Source organism: Artibeus jamaicensis, unplaced genomic scaffold (genome assembly GCF_021234435.1).
Source record: "Artibeus jamaicensis isolate MK-2021 breed Jamaican fruit bat unplaced genomic scaffold, CSHL_Jam_final contig_3126, whole genome shotgun sequence".
Classification (NCBI taxonomy): Eukaryota; Metazoa; Chordata; class Mammalia; order Chiroptera; family Phyllostomidae; genus Artibeus; species Artibeus jamaicensis.
The window spans coordinates 10,783,084-10,806,179 of NW_026521723.1; the positions used below are offsets into that span (position 1 = coordinate 10,783,084).

At 39.6% G+C, this 23,096-nt stretch overlaps 1 protein-coding gene across 1 annotated transcript in view; it reads right to left on the minus strand.

Moving 5' to 3' along the window:
* The window catches only part of CFAP44 (cilia and flagella associated protein 44), a 127,489-nt gene that overhangs the window by 54,525 nt on the left and 49,868 nt on the right, over window positions 1-23,096 (minus strand). Inside the window, exons 13-17 of the mRNA XM_037136866.2 lie at window positions 21,764-21,858; window positions 17,225-17,434; window positions 16,471-16,581; window positions 4,680-4,841; window positions 1,529-1,777 (exon numbers count right to left, since the gene is read on the minus strand). Of these exons, the coding sequence (XP_036992761.2) occupies window positions 1,529-1,777; window positions 4,680-4,841; window positions 16,471-16,581; window positions 17,225-17,434; window positions 21,764-21,858 (827 nt within the window). The remainder of the gene's footprint in view (window positions 1-1,528; window positions 1,778-4,679; window positions 4,842-16,470; window positions 16,582-17,224; window positions 17,435-21,763; window positions 21,859-23,096) is intronic.

A 23,096-nucleotide genomic window follows, 5' to 3' on the forward strand; every position in this document is an offset into this window, starting at 1 on the left:
AAATATTTGATGGGAGAAGAAAGAATTAAAACAACAACTTGGAAAATGGGGAAGCGAACAGGGCTGGGTAGCAGAGCCAGACTGCAGTGTGAGTACTGATTTCAGAACTGTGGTCATGACTTCAAATGAGACTGGTTTTCCACAGCATCTGCTTACATGTAGGCACAAGTTGGCAAGTAGCTGGATCAAGTGTCATTGCCTCTGTGAACTATATATAACTTAACCATATGCACAGGTGTAGTTTACTGGTAAGAGCATGGACTCTACAGCCAGACAGCCTGAGTCCAGATCCTGGTTCCAACTTGCTGTGAGACCTTGGATAAGTTACTTAGCCTCTCTGTGCCTTGGGTTATTTGTGTGTAAAATGAAAATGAGGGCAATTATTTTAGAGGGTTGTTGAATAGATCACTTGGAATGGTGCCTGGCATTCATTATCAAACAGGGTAAGTTTCCATACTTAGGCAAATAAAAGTATAGGGGGATATTAATTTCCTGTGATAATCATTTAATCATATATGTAAATCAAATCACTATGCCGTATACCTTAAACTTATACTGTGCTGTACGTCAATTATATTTCAATAAAACAGAAAAATTGATAAACCTTCATATATACTTTTATGTCAATTATTACTTTTGATTAATAGAATTGAAATTTGTGACAAATTTATAATGAAGAAAATCTTGCTTTGCAATAGAACAATAAAATGTTTTATAAAAATAGAATATATATACAAGGATGCAATTGTCACATCACTGTGATGGTCCCTGGTAATTGTCTCCCCAGTATCCATTCTTCTAGTCTTCTTTATTACCCAAGTTCCAATTTTATTCAGGGTGACAATGTGCCCATCCAAAGACAGTCATCTTCCCAGACTTCCATACGTCTATACAGCAAAGTTATAGATAGCAAATGTAAGCAAACATCTATGGATAGCCTGTTTTTAGTTTCAAAAAGCTGATTGTTTTCAAAATTTAAAAACACTGAAATAGAGAACAGGCTGACAGTGACCTGAGGGGAGAGGGGAGGGAATTTTAGAGGAAAAGAGGAAGGGTTTGCAGGAGCAAGTATAAAGGACACATGAACAATAACAAGAGTAGGGGTGGAAATGAGAGGGAGGTGGGAGGGCTGGGGGGGGTGGGCTGGGATGGGAGTAAAAGGCAGAAAACTGTACTTGAACAATGATTTAAACAAACAAACAAACAAACAAATAAATAAAAACACTGACTCAGCTGGAAAACCCCTTAGCCCCTTGTCCTTTTAACTTCAGTTCTTCTCCCCTTAGACCTCCTGGAACACCCATGATTGTCCTAGATGATAACAGATATAACAAGTAGACATATAAGACATATATTAAGATGATATTAAAAAACTGTAACATTCATTCTTCAAAACTCACACCTTTAATAGGAGTTAATAAATGAAGTCTTACCATAAGAGAAAGTAAAAAATGTACTGGAAAATAATGAATATCAAATATATTAATTTAGGGATGACATAAAAATTATTTATTACATTATTACTCACCAAAGAAAGCCAGAACTTCCCTGGCCCAGAGTAAAATCCACAGAGGATGTGACAGGGGGTTGGTGGAATAAAGATTTCAGGCAAGGGGGGCTCTTCCACTTCCTCCTCCTCTTCCTCCTCCTCCTCCTCCTCTTGGGGTTCCATTTCTCCATCTTTTCTCACCTCTGCTGCTAGACGCTTCCTCCTTTCTTCCTTTTCCTTCTCCTTCAACTCCTTTAGTCTGGTTCTCTTTTCAATTTCTATCAATCTCTTTTGCAAAAGAGACATGAAGGAGATGTGAAAACATCCGTAATGCATTCATTCATTTACACTATTCTAGATGACAAAGAAAGTAGGAGGAGGATAGAGTTCTAGAAAAAATCACAGCTCTAATGTAACAAGTAATATCATTTAAAAATAACTATCAACTTGGCAATATATTTTTATCATTAGATTTTTCAAATCTTCAGAATAACTTTACTTCTGTATTATCTTCCATTGATCCTGATTTTAAAGAAATTATTTCATCATTATTCCCCTAATAAAGAAACTAAATACAGTTTCTCTCAGTCTATCCCTGTCAGTACATAAATTCTATTTTTAGTAAAACTATGACTCATGTCCTCAGCATCTATCAACTGGCCCCTAACACTGGCATCCCTACATCTCATCTTTTACTTCCTTCTTACATTTATGTATCTATTTTTAATATATTTTATTGATTATGCTATTACAGTGTCTCATTTTTCCCCTTGTTCCCCTCTACCCTGCATCCCGCCTCCCACTCACATTCCCCCCCTTAGTTCATGTCCATGGGTTGTACATATAAGTTCTTTGGCTTCTCCATTTCCTATGCTATTTAACTTCCCCCTATTTTGTACCTACAATTTATGCTTCTTATTCCCTCTACCTTTTCTCACATTCCCCCCTCCCCCTCCCCACTGATAACCCTTCATGTGATCTCCATTTCTGAAATTCTGTTCCTGTTTTAGTGGCTTGCTTAGTTTGTTTTTGTTTTTTATTTTTTAGGTTCAGTTATTGATAGTTATAAGTCTTTTGTCATTTTACTGTTCATATTTTTCATCTTCTTTTTTTTTAGATAAGTTCCTTTAACATCTCATATAATAAGGACTTGGTGATGATGAACTCCTTAAACTTGACCTCATCTGGGAAGCACTTTATCTGCCTTTTAAATTATAGCCTTGCTGGATAGAGTAATCTTGGATGTAGGGACTTGCCTTTCATGACTTTAAAAGCTTCTTTCCAGCCCCTTCTTGCCTAAAAGGTTTCTTTTGAGAAATCAGCTGATAGACATATGGAAACTCCTTTGCAGATAACTCTTCTTTTGCTGTTTTTAAGATTCCCTCCTTCTCTTTAATCTTGGGCGATTTAATTATGATGTGCCTTGGTGTGTGCTTCCTTAGGTCCAACTTCTTTGGGACTTTCTGAGCCTCCTAGACTTCCTGTAAGTCTATTTCCTTTGCCAGATTGGGGAAGTTTTCCTTCATTGTGTTTTCAAGTAAGTTTTCAATTTCCTGCTCTTCCTCTTCTCTTTTGGCACCCCTATGATGTTGGATGTTGGAATGTTTGAAGTTGTCCCAGAGGTTCCTCAGACTCTCCTCATTTTTATGAATTCTTGTTTCTTCATCCTGTTCCAGCTGAATGTGTATTTCTTCTCTCTGCTCCAAACCATTGATTTGAGTCCCAGTTTCCTTCCTGTCACTGTTGGTTCCCTGTACATTTTCCTTTATTTCGCTTTGCATAGCTTTCAGTTCCTCCCCTATTTTGAAACCATACTCAACCAATTCTGTGAGCATCCTGATTACCAGTGTTGTGAATTCTGCATCTGATATGTTGGCTATCTCTTCATTGCTTAGTTGTATTTTTTCTGGAGCTTTGATCTGTTCTTTTATGAGGCCCCCCGTTTTGTTTTTTTGTGTTTTTTTGGCTTGGAGCACCTATTATGTGGTAAGGGGTGGAGCCTTAGGTATTAACCAGGGCAAAGCAACCCACTTGGCTGTGTTGTGGAGCTATATGTGGGGGAGTGGGCTGAGAGGAAACAATGCCACTTGCTGGGCTCTTGGTGGGCTTTCAATAACTTCCTCTGCTACTCACAAGCATATTGAGCCCTTCTGGTGCTGATTCCTGGGTGGGTTGTTTTGTGTACATTCTGGGTCCCTGTGGGTCTCCCCAGTGAACTCTCCTGTGAAGCTGGGAGTTTTTCCCACCCCCTCAATCCCCACAGGTTTTCTCAGTCAGAGGTTTGAGGCTTTATTTCCTTGCACTGGAACCCTGAGTTGAGTGGTCTGCCTCACTCCCCAGTTGTTCCTCCTGTTATCTGCATGCAAATGTGGGACCAAATGTAGGCCAGGTCTGGTCCTCCAGCCGCCACCTTGCTGTGAGTACTCTCCACCCTGGCTGCCCATCTCTGCCCCACCTACCAGACTAGATGAATGTTTAACTCCTTGGTTGTAGGACTTCCATACCTGATGTTTTTGGTTGTTTTCTGTTTTTTAATTTGTTGTTATTCTTCTTTTGATTATGTGAGGAGGCAGAGTGAATCTACCTATGCCTCCATCTTGGCCGGAAGTCCCCATCTTTTATCTCTTTATTCTGTTTACCTCTCAGAATTATCTTCCTAATTCACATGATCTCATCACATCAATCCCCTCCTCAGAAACTCAAAATAGATTCCAATGAGCTAAGAAATAAACTGAAACACTTGGCTAGAATTTAAGGAGATCCATGTGTTGGTCACAGACTCTCGCCACATCCCACCACAAACAGCATCCCTGTTTCACCAGTCCATTCTTCATTTCCCCAAACTTCAAAAACAAGTCTGCCTCCCCGCAGGATGTTCTCCCAGCTTTTATTGCCTTCCTCTTCATTTTTCATGCTTCAAAATTCTTCTTATTCTTTAAGTATTGAATGTCATCTCCATACAGTCATCTTTGATCTTCTCTCATCCTTCCATCAGAACCTATATTCTTTTCTCTTTATGCCCCTAAAATTCTTTTCTTTGCACTGTGATTTTCATATTCATTCACTACTGCCTTAAAATACAGGGTTTATGGCTTACTCTTCTTTGTATTTTCCCAGCACTTAACACAGGATATTTTATATACTAAACAAGAAAAAAATATCAGGAGATAATGATTCAAGAATCTCATACCATAATCTTAGATTTGACGCTTGAAAAATGGAAACATTTTATGCACATGTCTTTGATTTCATAGGAAACTGCATCATTATTCTCCCCTTCCTCCCTTGGGGTTGGAAATGGAGCTTCGAGAACGTAGTCATTCTCACAGATAATCAGTAAAGTACTATCAGGCTGAAAGAGAAAGATTAAACATTATTTATACTTAGGCAAATTTTTAGAAGCACAGTTCAAAATATTATAAACCAGAGAAAATATAATTCTTTGGATATAGTAACTATTTTTGAAGGATACTTAATTCATTGTTGTAATTATTATTCATAAGTCAATCTTATTAATCCCTATACACAACTATTAATACGAACTATTATAGTATTATGATCAATAAGCTAAATGTCAATATTAGATTTAGATTTTTTCCCTTGTAGATGCCGTACATATTTTCTGAGTCAAAAATGTGGCTGTGAAACATTTTAGCCTAAAAGAGCAGGATATTAAAATTAGGACTGTAAAGGGAAAATCTGCAGTGTGTGGCAAGAGTCCCAGTTCCTTTGATGGATCATTCTCTATCAGCCAGAGTTCATTAAATGTGAATGTTCCCAAGGTTTTTCTGTTCCTCCCTCTTCTCCAGTCTCTTAATAAACATTCCCTGGAAAATCTTATGGCCAACTCAAGGCTTCATTACCATGGATATGTAATTAAATTCCAAATTATTCTCTCTGGCCCTGACCTCCCTCTTGAGCTCCCAAACATTACTTTAAATGTTTGCTTATGTAGATATTTTTTCTATAGTTACTTACTATATACCTATCATGTACTCAGAATGTTGTAAAGTGCTAGAGGTAAAATTACCACAGAAAGAAAAGGTACAGTTTCTGCCATTAGAGAGCTTTCCTCTAATGGGAGAGCCTATCATTTAACAAATAATAGAAATTAATGTAAAGTATAACTGCAACAAGTGTTGCTGAGGTGCCACGAGAGCCAGAAGGTTGTGCAAAGTTTCCTGAGAAGGCAGCACCTATGCTCCATGTGAAGGATGAGTAGAGAATAAACACACAATGTGTCAAGGGAGGGTCTGAGGGAAGATGCTGTGTAAAGGAAATGCCATGTGCAAATATCCTGAAGCACACTGGGCTGATAAGGAAGTTGTGGGCTTGGATGGTATCACCTAGGTCAAAAGAACAGAGTGACAGGACAGACTGGGACAGAGCCTTAATGAGACAACACTCAACAGCTGGGTGACAGACTGAGAAGAAATAATTACAAGATGCAGGAGAAAGAGCCATCAGGGCAAAATGTTACAAAGGTCAAAGGGAGATGGTAGTTCAAAGAGGAAGTAAGGGTCAATAGGATCAAATGAGGCTAAGAGATCAAGAAAGGTAAGAAATAAAAACATTAAATGGATATCATTGGTGTCTTTAGAAAAGCTGATTTAGTGAAGTAATGAGACTAGATACTAGTAAGAGAGTGTAAAGGAAACAGTGGGATGTAAGGAAATAAAATTTGTGAGAATTATCAATCCACATGAGAAGTCCTGGAGACCAAAGACGGAGCAGTAGTTGGAGGACAACACGATGTCGAGGAATTTATTCTTTGTAAGTAGGAGAGATGCGAACATATTTAAATACTGATGGAAATGATCCAGGAAACAGGTGAGGTTAAATTTATAGGACAGAACACAAAATATAAATAGTGTGAAATCTTGAAAAAAAAGTGGAAGAGAGTACAATCCAAAGGTCAGGAGGCAGAAGTGGCCTCAAGTAGGAAGGAAGACAGTACGTTGTTGGTAAAAGAGGGAGGGGAGCAGGTGAGCGAAGAGGAAACAGAATTTTACGTTTGGTGGTGGGAAGGCGCAGGAGTCCCTAACTGAGGGTCCCAAGTTTTTCTCTGAAATTATAGATGCTGAGAATGAGAGAGAGTAATAGTGGGGGGCTTGAAGTTTTGGGGAAAGAAGTTTTGAAATGGTCACTATGTGTGAGAGATGAAGTTGATACAGGATTTCTAACCACCCCATGGACTGTTTTAGGGCCATGTGAATCACTCAATTCTGAAGGACCTAATCTTCCCTGACGCACATCTCCAGATGTCCTGGGCTGACCACTACATCTAAATATACACCAGTTGGGGGCATTCAGGGATGAATTTCTTCCATATACGTACGAAGAAAAGACAGAGGGACAGGAAGATCAAGGCTTTGGAAGAATTGTATTTATCCTTATTGAAATAGACAATCATGAAATTTGAGTGGGACATGGAAGGAAGTTAGGACAGGAAGAAACTAACAGGTTAGAGAAAGCAAATGGTGAATGAACAAGAGGTTCCTGTAACACCATAGAACAAGTAGAACAGGGAGAGCCAACTGAACAGGCTGGAAGAAAGAGGTTGAGATCAGAATGTGAGATATTTAAATACTTGACATTTTAGGGTGAGTTCTTACAAGTTGTTGTGGTCTGAACTATGTCACCCCGCAAAATTCATACCCAGAAGTCCTAACCCCCTAGCTCTCAGAATGTGACTGCATTTGAAGATAAGGCCTTTAAGCAGGTAATAATGTTAAAATAGGGTCATTAGGATGGGCTCCAATCCAATATGATGGGTATCCTTATAGGAAGAGACAATTAGGAGAAAAAGGAATGACCAGGTGTAAACACAGGGAGAAGGTAGTCATCTACAAGAGAAGGAGGGACACCTCAGGAGAAAGTAAACCTGTCAGCCCTTGATTTTGCTTAAAGAACTGTGAAAAATCAATTTTGGTGGCGTAAGCCACCTAGCCTGTGGTATTTTGTCATGAAAGCCCTGGAAAATGAATGAACTAGTGGTAACAGTGCCCAGTGGGTAGCGTGGAAGTGTCTGGATGAGCTGGAAAGATAAAGGAAAATGAGGAGGTCAAGAAGCTCAGAGGCCAATGCTGTGCAATCAGTCAGGCACGTGGTGTTAATCTCATTCAGAATAATTGCTTGCACTTTGAAGAGAAAGTGAACCATATTCTCAAGTGTTTAGTAAGAGACAAGAGTGACCAGAAGATCAGAAGATGATGGCAATGTAAAAAAAGACAAGGTGATACAGCTGAATTAGATCAAAGGAGCAGTGTTTTTGTCTTAATTTTATGAATTCCAAGTCATAAGAGTCACAGACAAATGTTGCCCCAAATGAAATCATATTACAGTGTGATGTCAGTAGCATGGCAAGGTGAATGGACCTCCCGCTCTCTCCCCTTGCAGTTACACGTTGGACAGTTATAATTCAACACAGGATTCCCTGCTCAACCCACACACACATCTGAGAGATCCTCACATTACACCACCTAGAGGTGGGACTATGGAATGAACAGGGGAGATGGGAGGGATGGTGAAGAACAGGGACCGGAGCCACTGATGCAATCTGGCACTACTCATTGTGGCCCCAGCAGACATGACAGCAGTGAGGGGAGAGGGTGCAAACCCTACTGGGCAAACCAGAGAGGCAGAGACGGCAGGAAGGTCTGGGTGGCCAGCACACACTGGGACTGAGCCAGGGTAAGGGGCAGAGAAGCATTGCAAAGCATGGAGCATTCCACAAAGTACCATCACCAGACAGACATTCGGAGATGTGGGAACCAGTTTCCCATCCTGCTATGGCCTCAGGATAAAATTTCTTTTTCAAGAGAGTAAAAAGGTAATCATTTATTCAGTCAATGAAAATATATACTCAACCATGTCTGTGATGATAGGATAACCAGACACATGTGGAAACAAGACACCAGGAATGAGAGTCAACAAAACAAAGATAATACAGAAAAAAATCCTCAACAACTTCAGCCGCTGAAATGATCAGACACAGCACCAAAATCGTGCTATGTTTAAAGAAATAAAAGAAAACCTTGAAATACCCACAGCAAACAAATGAGCAGAAAATCCAATAAAACAAGTATCTATAAAAAGAACCAAATAAAACTGCAAGAACTAAACAAATTAAAAAGTTGAAATTAAGGTTACAAAGTGTGGCTTAAACACAAGATAATTGAAGAGATAATCAGTGGAAAATACATCAGAAAAAAAGTCTATGAAATGCAGCCTAGAGAAACTTTGTTAAGCTAGAAAAGACAAAAGATAGGGTAAAAAAAATTAGGGAATAAGATTGAGAAATCCTAACACCTACTTGATCAGGTTCTGAGAGAAAGGGTGGGGGAACAAAAGGAACATTTCAAGACAAAGTGGCTAAAATCTTTTCCAAAATTGATATGAGTTACAAATCAGTGGATTCAAGCACCTAGACATATCAGAATAAAACTAAAGGGCACCAGAAACATAGGAAAATTCTAAACACAGCCAGGGGGGAAAAAAAGCAAATTACCTTCAAAGGAATAATGATACCAATAGGTGGCAGAAGCAATGAAAGTCAGAAGGCACTGGAACACAACATTGAAGGAGCTGAAAGAAAACTACTGTACCCTAGACTTCTATGCCACAAAAAAGTCTTTCAATAGTGAAAGGAAAAAATTAAAATCCAGAGAGCTTACCAATAGCAGACCTTCAATAAGAGAAGTTTTCAAGAATGTTCTTTATACAGAAGGAGATATTCCCAGATGCAAGAAGGAAGAATGAGCAAAGAAAGTGGTCAACACGTGGATAATTCCTAGTGAACTTCAATTAAATATATATTGTGAGATTTTAAATACTCATATTTTTAAATACTTACATTTTAAAATGTTATGAGATATTGCTATTTTAAAAATACACAACAATAGAATATCATTCTAGAATGGGAGTGTCAAACTCATTTTCACCGGGAACTACATCAGCCTTGCAGTTGCCTTCCAAGGGCCGAATGTAATTTTAGGACTGTGTAAATGTAACTACTCCTTAACAGTTAAACGAGAGCTCAGCGCTGCCACTGGGTAGAAACAAGGTGCTGGGCCAGATGAAACAAGGTGGAGGGCCGGATTCGGCCCACGGTCCTTGTGTTTGCCACTGATGTTCTAGAAGGAAGGCAGAGGGAAAGTCCTAGGGCACTTGCATTGTCAGGTGGGAGGGTAAAGAATTAACATTAAACTTTCAGGAGTTAAGGACATGTGTTAAAATATAAAGTAAGCATTGAAAGAATAGAAACAGATGTGTGATTTCTAAACTAGTAGAAGGAAAAGTAAAATAATGTTTTAAAAAATCAGTCCAAATAAGGCAAGAAAATAAAGGTCAAAAAGAAAGCCCACAAGTATTAATCATGGACATCAGATATAAGGCGGCATGAGAGATCCCCTTGGTTTATCCCCTTGAAGTGTCAACAATATGGACAGCTGTAACTCAACAAAGGATTCCATGCTCAACACACAAACATGCCTGAGCAGTCACACTTTGAAACATGTAAAAATGGGCAAGTGGGAGCAAACCTGGGATGTGAGAAGGGAGAAGGGCTCAAAAGAGCCATGGATGCAGCCCGGCAGCCAGAAGCTCATGGTGGGGATCAGTCCAAAGAGGGGAAGAATCAGGCTGTGGCTGGCATTCCCTTCATTGGGAGGAGGAAGGAGATTCAGTGGGCATTCCTGCAGGAGTGGGCAGTATGAACTGCAGCTGGGCCCAGAGAGCTGTGCAGGGTCAAACACAGAAGCACAGCTGCGGTCGTCAGGCAGTTGGCATTCCAGTCAGAGAAACAAGGCCATGGAGCCTGACAGCCCCATGACCTCCCAGAGCTGGCCTCCCTTCATCCTCAGTGCCAGTGTGCAGAGTACATTATCTGCAAACCCAAGAGCTGGTAGCACAGAATCACATTTTTCCCTGAGCAAAGGGTGCACTCTGTGACTGGTGCTGGGGTAGGGGTGCAGGGGGGAACCCCACGGAGGTCTCAGGTCAACATTACCAGGAGGGCAAAACAACACACAAGGCTGCCAAGTTCCCCCAGCCCTCGCCACCCCCACACATTGCAGCTACAATGAGGGCAGCATCTGGCTTCAGAGGACATCACTGGGATTTCACTGATTTGGAGCCCCACTGCCCACCACATACCCCTGCAGGGTTGGTTCCCTGGGATGGAGCAGGTGGATAGCAAGGGAGGTACCCACCTCCCATTTTTTACCACCCAGTGGAGATCTGTAAAGCCAGGGAGACCAAACTGGGCTAAAAGCAAAACAACAACAAAAAAACTTTGTGATTTTGCGCCACCTACTGGAGAAAGGCCTCTTTGTATTAATCTGCTAGAGAAGTGCCACTCATACATAAATGCTTAGAAAAGGAATCCATCAAATACCAAGAATAACCATGAATAACCAAGGTGGTGAGGCAGCTTAGAAAGAATGAAGAATCTTCAGAAAAACTTATAGATATAGAACTATGTAATATAAATGATAGAGAATTCAAGATTACAGTTCTGAAAAAACTCAGAGATGCAAGAAAATACAGTCAAGCAATTTAATGAGCTCAGAAAACAAATCAATAAACAAAGTGACTATTTTACCAAAGAGATTGAAACTTTAAAGAAGAACAAAACAGTCATTCTGAAGGTAAAGAACTCAATAAAGATATCAAGAATGAACTAGCAAGTATAGGAAATAGAGCCAAACAGATGGAGGAAAGGATTAGTGGTATAAAAGATGGAAATCCAGAAATGAAGGGAGTTAAGCATAAAAAAATATGAGAGAACTCTACAAGAACTATGTGACTCCATCAGAAAGAGCAATATAATAATAATAGGCAAACCAGAAGAAGAAGAGAAAGCAAAGGACACAGAAAGTCTATTTAAACCAATAGTTGATGAGAACTTCCCAAACCTATGGGAAGAGCTAAATCCTTGAATCCAAGAAGCAAACATAATATCTAATTACCTCAATCAGAAAAAGGCCTACTTCAAGGCACATTATATTAAAACTGTTAAAAATTAATGACAAAGAAAGAATTCTCAAGGCAGCCAAGGAGAAGAAGAAAGTAACCTGTACAGAAAAACCCATTAGATTATCATGGAACTTCCCAGCTGAAACTCTATACGCTAGAAGAGAGTGGAACCAAATATTCAAATGACTAAAAGAGAGTAATTACCAGCCGAGAACAATATATCTAGCCAAGCTACCTTTTAGACACACAAAAAAATCAAGACTTTTCCAGACATCCAGAAGCTGAGGGAATTTATCACCAGAAGACCCTCATGCTGGAAATACTCAAGGGGGTTATTCTATCTGAAACGAAGAACAAAATGTCACAAAACTATGACTAAGATCACCAGCGAGCTTACAGCATAAACAGGAATAATTTGCGACAACAAAAATATAAACAGGGAAGGGGGTAAAGGTCTGAATTTGCAAAAGAGGATGGAGATTAGAGGCATTCAAAAGAAAAAGGACTACTGTATGTACAAAATTGTTTTTTCATAAACCTAATGATAACCACAAACAAAAATCCAAGACAGCCCCAGTGGAGTTGCTCAGCTGGTTGGAGTGCTGTCCTGTGCATTACAAGGTTGCAGATTCAGTTAAGCAAGAGAGAGGGAGGAAAAGAGAAAGGGAGGAAGGGACAGATCACATAACCGATATAAAAATGGAAAAAAGGACATCCCTAAAGACCTTGTAATATTAAGGATATTGTGACATTACAGATCATACACTTGAAAATTCGAAAGAAATAAAGAGGTCAATATATAAAAATATGCTCGACATCACTAATCATCAAGGAAATGCAAATCAAAACCACAGTGAGCTATTACCTCACACCTGTTACAATGGCTACTATCATCAAAAATTCAAGAAATGCTGGTTAGGACGTGGAGAAAGGGAAAGTTTTGTGTGCACTTGGTGGGAACACAAACTGATGCAGCCACTATAAAGTAAAGATTCCACAAATTAAAAAGGGAACTATCACATAATCCAGCAATCCACTTCTGGGTATTTATCCACAGAAAACAAAAATACTAATTTGAAGTATTATCTACAATAGCCAAAATATGAGGGAAAAGCCCTAAGTGTCCACCAATGGATAAATAAAATGCAGCATACACACACACACAATGTAACATTATTCAAGGATAAAAAATAAAATCTTCCCGTTTGTGAAAACATGGATGAACCCTGATAGCATATCTCAAGTGAAATATGTCAGATGGAGAAAGACAAATACCATGTGCTCTCACTTATATGTGGAACCTTAAAACAAAACAAAACAAAATGAAACCAAAAAAATAAAACCAAGCTAATAGATACTGAAAACAGACTGGTAGTTGCCTGAGTAAGTAGCTGAGTCGCCTGAGTAAGTAGCTGGGCAAAATAAATAAAGGAGGGTCAAAATGTACAAACTTTCAATTATAAAATAAGTCATGGGACTGTAATAAACAGCATGGTGACTATACTCAATATTAGCACAATGCATATTTGAAAGTTGCTAAAAGAGTAGGTTTTTTTAAAGTTCTCATTAAAAAATGTTAACTATGTATGGTAACAGATGTTAACTAGACTTATTGTGGTAATCATTTCACAATGTAAGCAAATAACAAATCATTAGTTGTATTCCTGTATTAGTCATATAATACAACTAATATAATGTTGTATGTCCATTATACTTCAAAAAAACCAAAAAGAATTAGACCTAAAAATCACCATAGTCATTGAAGACATTGAATCAATTCTTTAGAATCATCTAAAAAACACCCCATCCTCACATAGCTCTGCTACTAAGTCTGTCAAACCTTCAAAATTCTAACACAACCCAAACTCTTTAAGAGAATAGAAAAAGAAGCATTTTCCAACTCATCCTGGGGGATAAAATAATCTTAATAACTAACCTGATGATGATGGGCTATGATAACAAAAAATGACAGCCCAATTCTTGAGAGGTTGTGGAGAAGAGGGGACCCTAATCCATTGTTGGTGGGATTGCAGACTGGTGCAACCACTGTGGAAAACAGTATGGAATTTTCTAAAAAAAAACTAAAAATAGACCTGTCTTTTGATCCAATTCTTCTCTGAACCTATATTTAAAATCCTAGTACAATATTAGCAAAAGGAATTCAATAACATATGAAAAGTTTGCTAAGGCAGTTCAGTTAGGAGGGGAAGTTAGGGGGTGGAGGGATTGAGCAAAAAGGAAAAAGAACTCATGGACATGGACAATAGTGTGGTGATTGCTGGAGGGAGGAGAGTATAAAGGGGACTAAATAGTAATGGAAAAAAATACAATAAAGATTTTTTAAAAGGCAATTCAGAGCCCCAACTCTAAGGGCCAAGATCCCAGAGAGAAGGAAGCTCAGTGAAGCGAGCTACATATTTGCTGCAACTTCCTCCTGAGGGTGTTTACCAACTTGCTGCATGGGACCTAGAAGAGAAATAAAATGCGGTGTCCTAAATTTTAGGCATTCCCTCACAGATGAGGAGACAAAAATTGAAGTGCAGCCCTGGCTGGTGTAGCTCAGTGGATTGAGCATGGGTCTGTGAAGCAAAGGGTTGCCGGTTTGATTCCCACTCAGGGCACATGCCTGGGTTGCAGGTCAGGTTCCCAGTAGGGGGCACATGAGAGGCAACCACACAATAATGTTTCTCTCCCACGCTTTTCCTTCCCTTCCCTTCCCCTCTCTCTAAAAACAAACAAACAAATAAATAATTGAAGTGCAAAGCTACAATACAAGAAAGTCAGGACTTGAGAGACATGATCTCATAGAAAAGGCAAATGCAAGATAAGTGAGACTGACATTCTGTTAGGCCTTTGCCTTCAAAGCGTTCACCCAACTCTAAGCTGCACAGGAACAAGATTTGTTCATTTCATGCAAAGAGTCACATTTGTTTTCAATTGAACTTTTAGTTTAAAAGATACTACCACTATGTATAAAACTGAAGGTTGGGAGTTATTTTAGCATGTTACCAGTCCTGTATCTACTGAAGAAATTCAATGCATTTTAAAAATCCTTCTGTTGCCCCCACTGGGTGGTTCAGTGGTTGGAGCACCATCCCAAACACCAGGCCAGAAGAAACTGGCATGAAATATTCCAAGTGATGAAAACCGAGGACCTACAACCATGCTTACTCTGCCCAGAAAAGCTATCACTTAGAATTTAAGGACAAATAAAGAGCTTCCCAGACAAGAAGAAGCTAAAGGAGTATATCATCACAGATGCAGTATAACAAGAAATGTTAAAGGGTCTTCTAGAAGAAGTAAAAAAAGATAAAAAAATGTGAATAACAAAATGGCAAATACATATCTATCAATAATCACTTTAAATGCAAATGGATTAACTGCTCCAATCAAAAGACATATGGTAGCTGAATGGACAACAAAACGAGCCCCTTACATGTGCTGTTCACAGGAGACTCACTTCAGCTCAAAGACACATGCAGACTGAAAGTAAAAGGATGGAAAGATGTATTTCATGCAAATGGAAACAAAAAAATTAAAGTCCATTTGGCTGATGCAATAGTACATCAGTCAAATGGACTTTAAAACAAAGGCTATACAACAGAAGACAAAGAAGGACCCAGTAATTAATTCCACTTCTGGCTATTTATCGGAAGAAACCCAAAGCACTAAATAGAAAAGACATAGGCATCCATATATTCATTGCATATTTACAGTATCCAATATATGGAAGCAACTTAAGTGTCCATCAACAGATGAATGAATAAGGAGGAGGTGGTACATGTATACAATGGAATATGATTCATCCATAAGAAAGAACATTTTGCCGTTTGCAACAATATGCACAAACCTAGAGGGCATTGTGCTGAGTGCAGTCAGACAGGGAAAAACAGATGCCAGATGATTTCACTGTATGTGGAAGCTAAAGAACAAAATAAACAAGCATAAAAGAAACAGACTCACAGATACTGAGCAACATTTTGAGTGCTGCCAGAGGGAAGGGGGTTAGGGAAATGGGTGAAAAAGGTGAAAGGATTAAAAAGTACAAATTGGAAGTTTCAAAACAGTCATTGGGATGTAAAGTACAGCATAGGGAATATAGTCAATTAAACAGTAATAAGTATTGTATGGTTTCAGATGGGTACTAGACTTATTGGGGGGAATACTTTGTAAGTTATATAAATGTCTAATCACTATGTTATACACTTGAAACTAATATAATATTGTATATCAATTGCAATTGAAAAATAAATGAGTTTTAAGAAACAATGAACACTGTTCATTTTAAAAGACATTTTTCTAGATACTACTACATTTTTATAGCCTTTTTGTTTAGAAGATCTTAAAACAGATGACAGATGTTATGTCAGTAATCCTCACATTACCTCTATGTAGTTTATCAGTATTATTATTATTATTATTATTATTATTATTATCCTGGAACCTAGTGTAGCACCTGGTTTAGACAGTCAAGCACTAATCAGATGACTGACCTAACCTAGGCTCAAATTTAGGGAAATTATAGGCATTCCACAAGATTAGTAATCAATCCTAAATCACTAGTTGTTGTTAGAAAAGAGGCAATGGAACATTAGAAGAGAAAACGGAGGTAGAATGGGGTGGAAGAGAAGTAAAAAGATAAAGAAGGAGGACAAGTACATTTACAACTTAGAACAGTACTTCTCATGTCAGAAGGACTGACGGGCCTAAGTCTGACACACTCTGACATACTGAGTATCTGGCTAAAGGCACCGCTGTTGAAGCAAAGCCTGCTATAACCCAGGGTTTTCTGAGGGAACTGGCCAACTAATCAGAGTATGGTAGAGAGGGGAGGTATGAGAAGAGTGTGAAGCCCCCAAAGGTACACTACAGCCAAGATGAGCAGCCCCCAGGTCCCTCAATGCCAGACCCAGGAGTAAGGATAATTACTCACCTGCTATTCTAGATCAGATAACTATGTAATAATTAAGATTGAAGTGTGAGGACAAATAATAATTACTTACATGAGATACCCCAGACCACATTAACTGGCAAACAGGTTCAGGAGTAGTAATATAACCGATTGGTTTATAATCCTTTTCCACTTCAAAGAAGAACACAGTTTTATCTTTGCTCTAAGAAAATGAGAAATATCAGCCAAATATGTGTTATTATGAAATCTAGTCCATAAATTACCAAGAAGAATTTAATAGCTACAGTATGCCCTCTGTACACTTATACCTACAATGATCATATGTCCCAGATCAATCAAGTGCTTTCCCAGATCTGGGAAAATTCTTATTTCAAAATATTAATTCATTTTCCCCATGAAAGCACTTGATAGACAAACCATGTATTCCAGTATGTGGTTCTGAAAAATCAGTCACCATACCTTTATATAAGATTAATTCAGAAAAGAATTTCCACAATCAATGCTCATCTATTAATGCACGAAAAATTTACATAGTTACTCTGTTCATTTATGGCAGCTCTACATAAGAATGCTACACTATAAAATATTGATTGCACATAAAACATCTTGTGTGATTCCCCGTGAAATGCTCTATTAATTTCAAATAAGCATTAGGGCTCCATTGGTAAGAATATGCTAAAAAGCCACGCACAGACCACACAGGAAGAATATGAATACAAAGAGAACAAAACGTGGATACGTTCTCAGAAATGAGTATCACCAAATAAGTCATCATTAAGTAAGAAAACTAATAAGTCAAGTTTAAGCATGTGAGTTCAGTACAAAAGAAAAAATCCAGTCCTCACCCCTGTGGCCAGAATTTCTCCATCACGTTCAAAGGCTAACGCAGTGATGCAAGCAGTATGGGGTTTGAAAACATGGTTCAAATGGAGATCTGCGTCTAAAAATTTCTTCCGTCCTGCAAAAATTGTGAGCCCTTTTGGATCATAAAGTTCAAGAATTCGAACAACTCCATCTTCAAATCCTACAACAATCTGTGCTCCAGTGTAGCTAACCTTGGACACAAATTAAACACAGGAAATCTGAAATTAGTTGATTAGGAAAGTTGTACTGCATAACAGATACCTCTGTACCCACTTAGACTTTAGTAATTTAACAATGGTGCCCTTCAGTAATGCCTTATAGTGCATCCTGGTGACTTCCCTCTGGTCTAGGACAGATCCCGTCCCTGCAGTCAGTGACATGGGGAAACAACGGCAATTCAAACACTTGCTGAGCGGGTGTTGGCCGAGTGTCTGTCTACTACACGTCAGGCTCCTATCACTAGCAACCCAAGAGCGAGTGTAAACAGCCTCAGGCCCTGGTTTCACAGAACGTATGGTCTAGTGGGAAGGGCAGACACTGACACAAATGAGTGAGGAATTATGAACTGAAATGAGTGCTAAAGGAAAGAAGCATATTCTCTCAGAGCACAAAACAAAGAAGCTGACCTAGATGGAAGACTTCCGTAAGGATGAGATGGTGGGGCTGAGATGAGAAAAAGGCCCAGGAGTTAACAAACAGGAAGGCAGGACAAGCACTCCTAGGAGAGGATATAGCCTGTGTGGAAGCCATGGGGCAGTAACACCAGTAACTCTGCAGAAAAAGTCACAATTTGAGTAGAGCAGACTGAGGGAGGGAGCAGTAGTTCCCCAAGAGGCTGGGGAGGGAGCAGAGCAGGCACTGGGCCACAAGGTGCCTTACGTGGCACGTTAGGCATGGTCTTCATCCCGAGAGTAGCAGGAAGTCATCAAAAGGTTTTTAGTTGGGGGCTGCGGGTGGGAAGTGACATGATCAGATTTGCTATTTCAGAAAAGTCATTCTCCCTGATGTGTGGAAAGTAGATCCAAGATGGCCAGCTGAGAGGCCAAGCGACTTTTGGGGAGTCCTTTGAAGAGACGGCTGCCATACTCTAGGACAGTGATTGTGGTCGCTTGGTCTGAGGTGATGTAGTGGAGATGAGGGATATAGACATATTTTAGGAAGAAGTATAATGGCCCTATTGGGAATGACCGGATATGAGGAACGAGGCCAGGGGAGGTGTCGAGGACAACTAAGTCATAAACTGAGTCAGGAAACACTGGAAGGGGGCCAGGTGTGTGTGTGGTTTGTTGCTGATATCATTGTTTTAGAAGGAGGGATGGCTGGGGTCAAGCAGAAAGTCACTCATTTGGTCTTGGCCATGATGAGTTTGAGGTGCCCTGGAGATCTCAAAATAGAGATAACATACAGTCTGCAGCTTAGAGGAGAAGTCTGGGCTGGAGACGTGAACCCCTCAATGTCGGAATGCGCTGCGTCTGTTGTCTTGAAAGGCACTCCGGAGAAGGGCGGCAGCTGTGCTATTCTCTAGAGCAGAGGGATCTTTCCTGAGGCCAGGCAATTATGAGAATATTGGAAATAAGAAAGCTGTACTACATTCAACTCCAGTCGAATGTTGTTAATTCAGCAACCATTTACTAACTGTCAAAGGTACCAGTAACGGTGGAAATACCAGAGGTACCAAGAATAGGTATGACTGTCATCATGAAGAATAAACAGTCTTGTGTGAGGGTAAGACAATAAAGCAAATCATCTTACTATGTTGTGCTAAGTGCTCTAAAAGAAGCATGCACACAATCCTTAAAAAGACAAAATATAACAGAGGAAGGAACACACAGCTCTGTTTGAAGGTGGGGTCACAAAGAGCTGTGCAGAGAAAATGCTGTCTGACCTAAGCTCAGTTGTCAAGAATGATGTGGAGTTTTCCAGAAGCCAGGAAGTATGGAAAGGAGCATTTCAAAATTCTAGTATAATATCCATATGATTGTCACTTGGAGGAAGGGCTAAAACAAGAAACATTCTGTGGGCATAACAAAACCATCTAAATAAATAATTTAATTACTTGGACTATATTTTAAAGACTTCAGTAAGAGTGTAAAGATATGATATATTATAGAATTGCATACCTGAAACCTATATAATTTTGTTAACCAATGTCACACCAATGAATTCTATTAAAAAAAAAAAAAAGAATGAGCCAGGGTGGTAATTCAAATATGCTGTGGTTCCTACTTGTTCCAACCTAATCATCATTCTGCCTCCACTCCTTGGCCCAAATTCTTCTTTGAATCTTGATCGTGTCATGAAATTCCCCTCCATTCCAGCCTTCTCTGCATCTGCTTTGAGCCTGGAACATTTTCTTTTTTTTTTTTTAAGGTTTTATTTATTTATTTTTAGAGAGAGGGAAAGGGAGAGAGAAAGAGAGGAAGAGAAATATCAATGTGTGGTTGCCTCTCTTGCCCTCCTACTGGGGACCTGGCCTGGAACCCAGGCATGTGTCCTGACTGGGAATCAAATTGGTGACCCTTTGGTTTGTGGGTCCATGCTCAATCCATTGAGCCACACCAGCCAGGGCCATTTTCCTTTTTATTTCAACCCAAAACAGTAAGGATAAAACATTCCCCAAATACTCCCATTTCAAAGAACATGGCTGCAAGGTCTGGCTGCGTGCTCAGTTGGTTGGAGCATCGTCCATACATCTAAAGGTTGTGGGTTTGATTCCTGGTCAGGGCATGTACAGGAAGCAACCAATCAATATTTCTCTTTCCTCTCACATTGCTCTTTCTCTCTCTCTCTCTCTCTCTCTTTCATCAATAAAAACATATCCTCAGGAAATTTTACAAAAAGATATTAAAAATAAAAAACGTAGCTGCAAATTATTTGACATGCCCCCCATTAAAAGATGGGCCATTAAGTTCCTCCCCCTTTAGTCTGGATGGAGCTTGTGACTGCTTCACCCAGTGTGTAACAGGGTGCAGCCAAGAGGGGGGCCCCAAACAGGGATTTGTAATGAGGTCAAGAAGAGATACTGGAGATAATTGGCTCCATACCATAGGGCCACACTTGCCCAGAATGCTGGCAGCTATGGCCAGTTGTGGGAGGAGCCGAAAATGGGGCTGCAGAGGAAGATTGGTGCTGGGATTTAAACCCAGGCACGGCAGCCATTTAGTGTTTCTTTTTGGGACCACACATCTTTTGGGGGCCCACTCAGCTTTGGCAAGGATCAGGACCATGTGGCTTTGGAAGTGCTCCCTTTTTGCCATGTGGATGGTGCTGGGAGCCTGAATCACGGACTTCTACTTCTTTTCTGACATACAGTACCCCAGACTGGGCAGAGGGAGAAGGAAGGACTGTGTGTGTTTGTAGGTATTCTAAAGAACTTTAGTCTGTATAACTTTTAAATAAACAACAATTCCTTTCCTTTTCACCAGTCTCTGGCATTGACAGACGTCCTTCCTCTGGCAGCAGGCAAAGCGAGCCTAGTATGGGGGACGAACCCCCAGAAAAAAAGAGGGGGCCTTTTATATCGTTCAGCCACCCCTGCCCCGTCTATTCTGCAACAAACCGTATATTGTACCAGTGGCATGATACGACTCCAGAGGCTGGGAAGGCCAGCAGCTTCTGCCTTGTTGTTGGAACCCTAGATCTCGGAGCCCTGAGCTATGGTGTAAGAAGCGTGTGACTGTCCTGAGGCCACCATGCTGTGATGAAGCCCAATCCACAGGGAGGGACTATCAGGTGAGCACTCCTGCTGGTGCCCCAGCGTAGTCCAGCCTTTAACCCAGGTGCCAGATCTAACATACAGAAGCTTTTAGATGATTCCAGGACCCAGCCATCCAGATCTTCCCAGCTGAGGTCCCGGACACCATGAAGCAGATATAATCCACCCCTTCTGTCATCTGTCTGAATTCTCAATCTACAGAGCAAAACAAAATGATTGCTGTTTTGTTCCACTACATTTGGTGGCAGCTTGCTACACAACAACAGATGACTAGAACAACTCCCTGGTTCTGCCTCATTTTTTGCCCACAGCTCTTATCATTCTCTAACATACCACCTACTTTACTTATTTGTTTAGTGTCTGTCTCTGCTTCCTATCTCTCACTATAGTGCAAGATGCAATGGGGACAAGTAGTTTTGTCTTTGTTCACTGCTCATAGTCCCAGAAACCAGAACAAGGTCCAGCACTTAGCAGGCATACTGGAAATGTAAATAGAATGAATGAAATCAGAGCCAGGCAGAGAGAGGATATATACAAAGGTTCCGTTGGGTGATGACTTTGTAACACACAACTACTACTAATCTGCAGGTGGCATAAAAATAAATTTTCACTAAAACTAGACCAAAATCACAATAATAGGAAAGTTATGATATGATTTTTATCACATTCTAATGAATAAAGTAACTTAAAATTTTTATTATTCTCTGAAATCCAGAGACAGAAAACATCTGTATTTCCCAGAAAAAGCACTGTTATACTATATTTATTAATAGACTCTGATAGGAGTTCATTATAACAAACTTACCAGTTGAGGAACCCAAGCAAGGGCAGTGCCTCCTTGTTTGAATTTCACATGAGTCAAAGGAGTTTTGCTGGCAAAATCATAGATTCGAACAGAGCCTACGGAAAGACAGTTTTAAAAGGAAAAAATGTAAACATAATCCATTTTAAAATAACTTTGGCTCTCTTTACATGTGGAACATTATAACAAGAAATTTCATAAATAACTAAGTCAACTGATAATTCAATAACCTTCCCTTAGTCAAAAATCTCTACACATACCCTTGACTGGGCAGCAAGAAAAAAGCAGTTGGTTACGTATAAGGGAACTGAGCAAGACTGCTAACTGATTTCTCATCAGAAACTTTGCAGGCCAGAAGTAATTGGCGTGAAATACTTAAAGTGATATAAAGCCAGAACCTCAACCAAGATTACTCTACCCTGCAAAGCTATCATTTATGATTGATGGACAGATAAAAACCTTCCAAGACAAGAAAAAGCTAAAGGAGTACATCACCACCAAACCATTATTACAAGAAATGTTAAAGGGTCTTCTAGCAGAAGAAAAAGAGATAAATATATGAATAATAAAATGGCAATAAATACATATCTACCACCAATTTCTTTGAAAGGAAATGAATTAAATGCTTCAATTAAAAGACATATGGAGGCTGAGTGGAAAACAAAACAGCACCCTTACATACATTGATCACAGGACACTCACTTCAGAAAGAGACACACACAGACTGAGACGAAAGGGATGGATGGATGAAGATATTTCATGAAAATGAAAATGAAAACAAGCTGGGGTACCAACTCTTGTACCAGACAAAATGGACTTTAAAATAGAGGCTATAACAAAAGACAACAAAGGATCCAGCAATCACACTTCTGGGTATTTCTCAGAAGAACCTGAAAACACTAAATCAAAAAATTCATATATATGAGTTTGTGTACTGCATTATTTACAATAGCCATGATATGAAAACCTAAGTATCCATCAATAGATGAATGGAAATGAAAAAAACCTGGGGTGGCAGTACTTATACTAGACAAAATGGACTGCATTTTTGAAGTGTATTTTCTTGATTTTGCTATTACGATTGTCCCAATTTTTCTCCCCCGTTGCCTCCCTCTACCAAGTATCCCCATTCCCTCCACAAATCCCCTTCCTTAGTTTATATGTACATCACCATGGACAGTGCATATAGGCTGTTTGGCTCCTCCATTTCCTATACTATTTAATGTCCCTCTGTCTGTTTTGTACCTACCAATTATGCTTCTTATTCCCTGGACCTTTCCCCCTATTCTCCCCCTTCCATCTCCTAACTGATAACCCTCCAAATGATCTCCATATC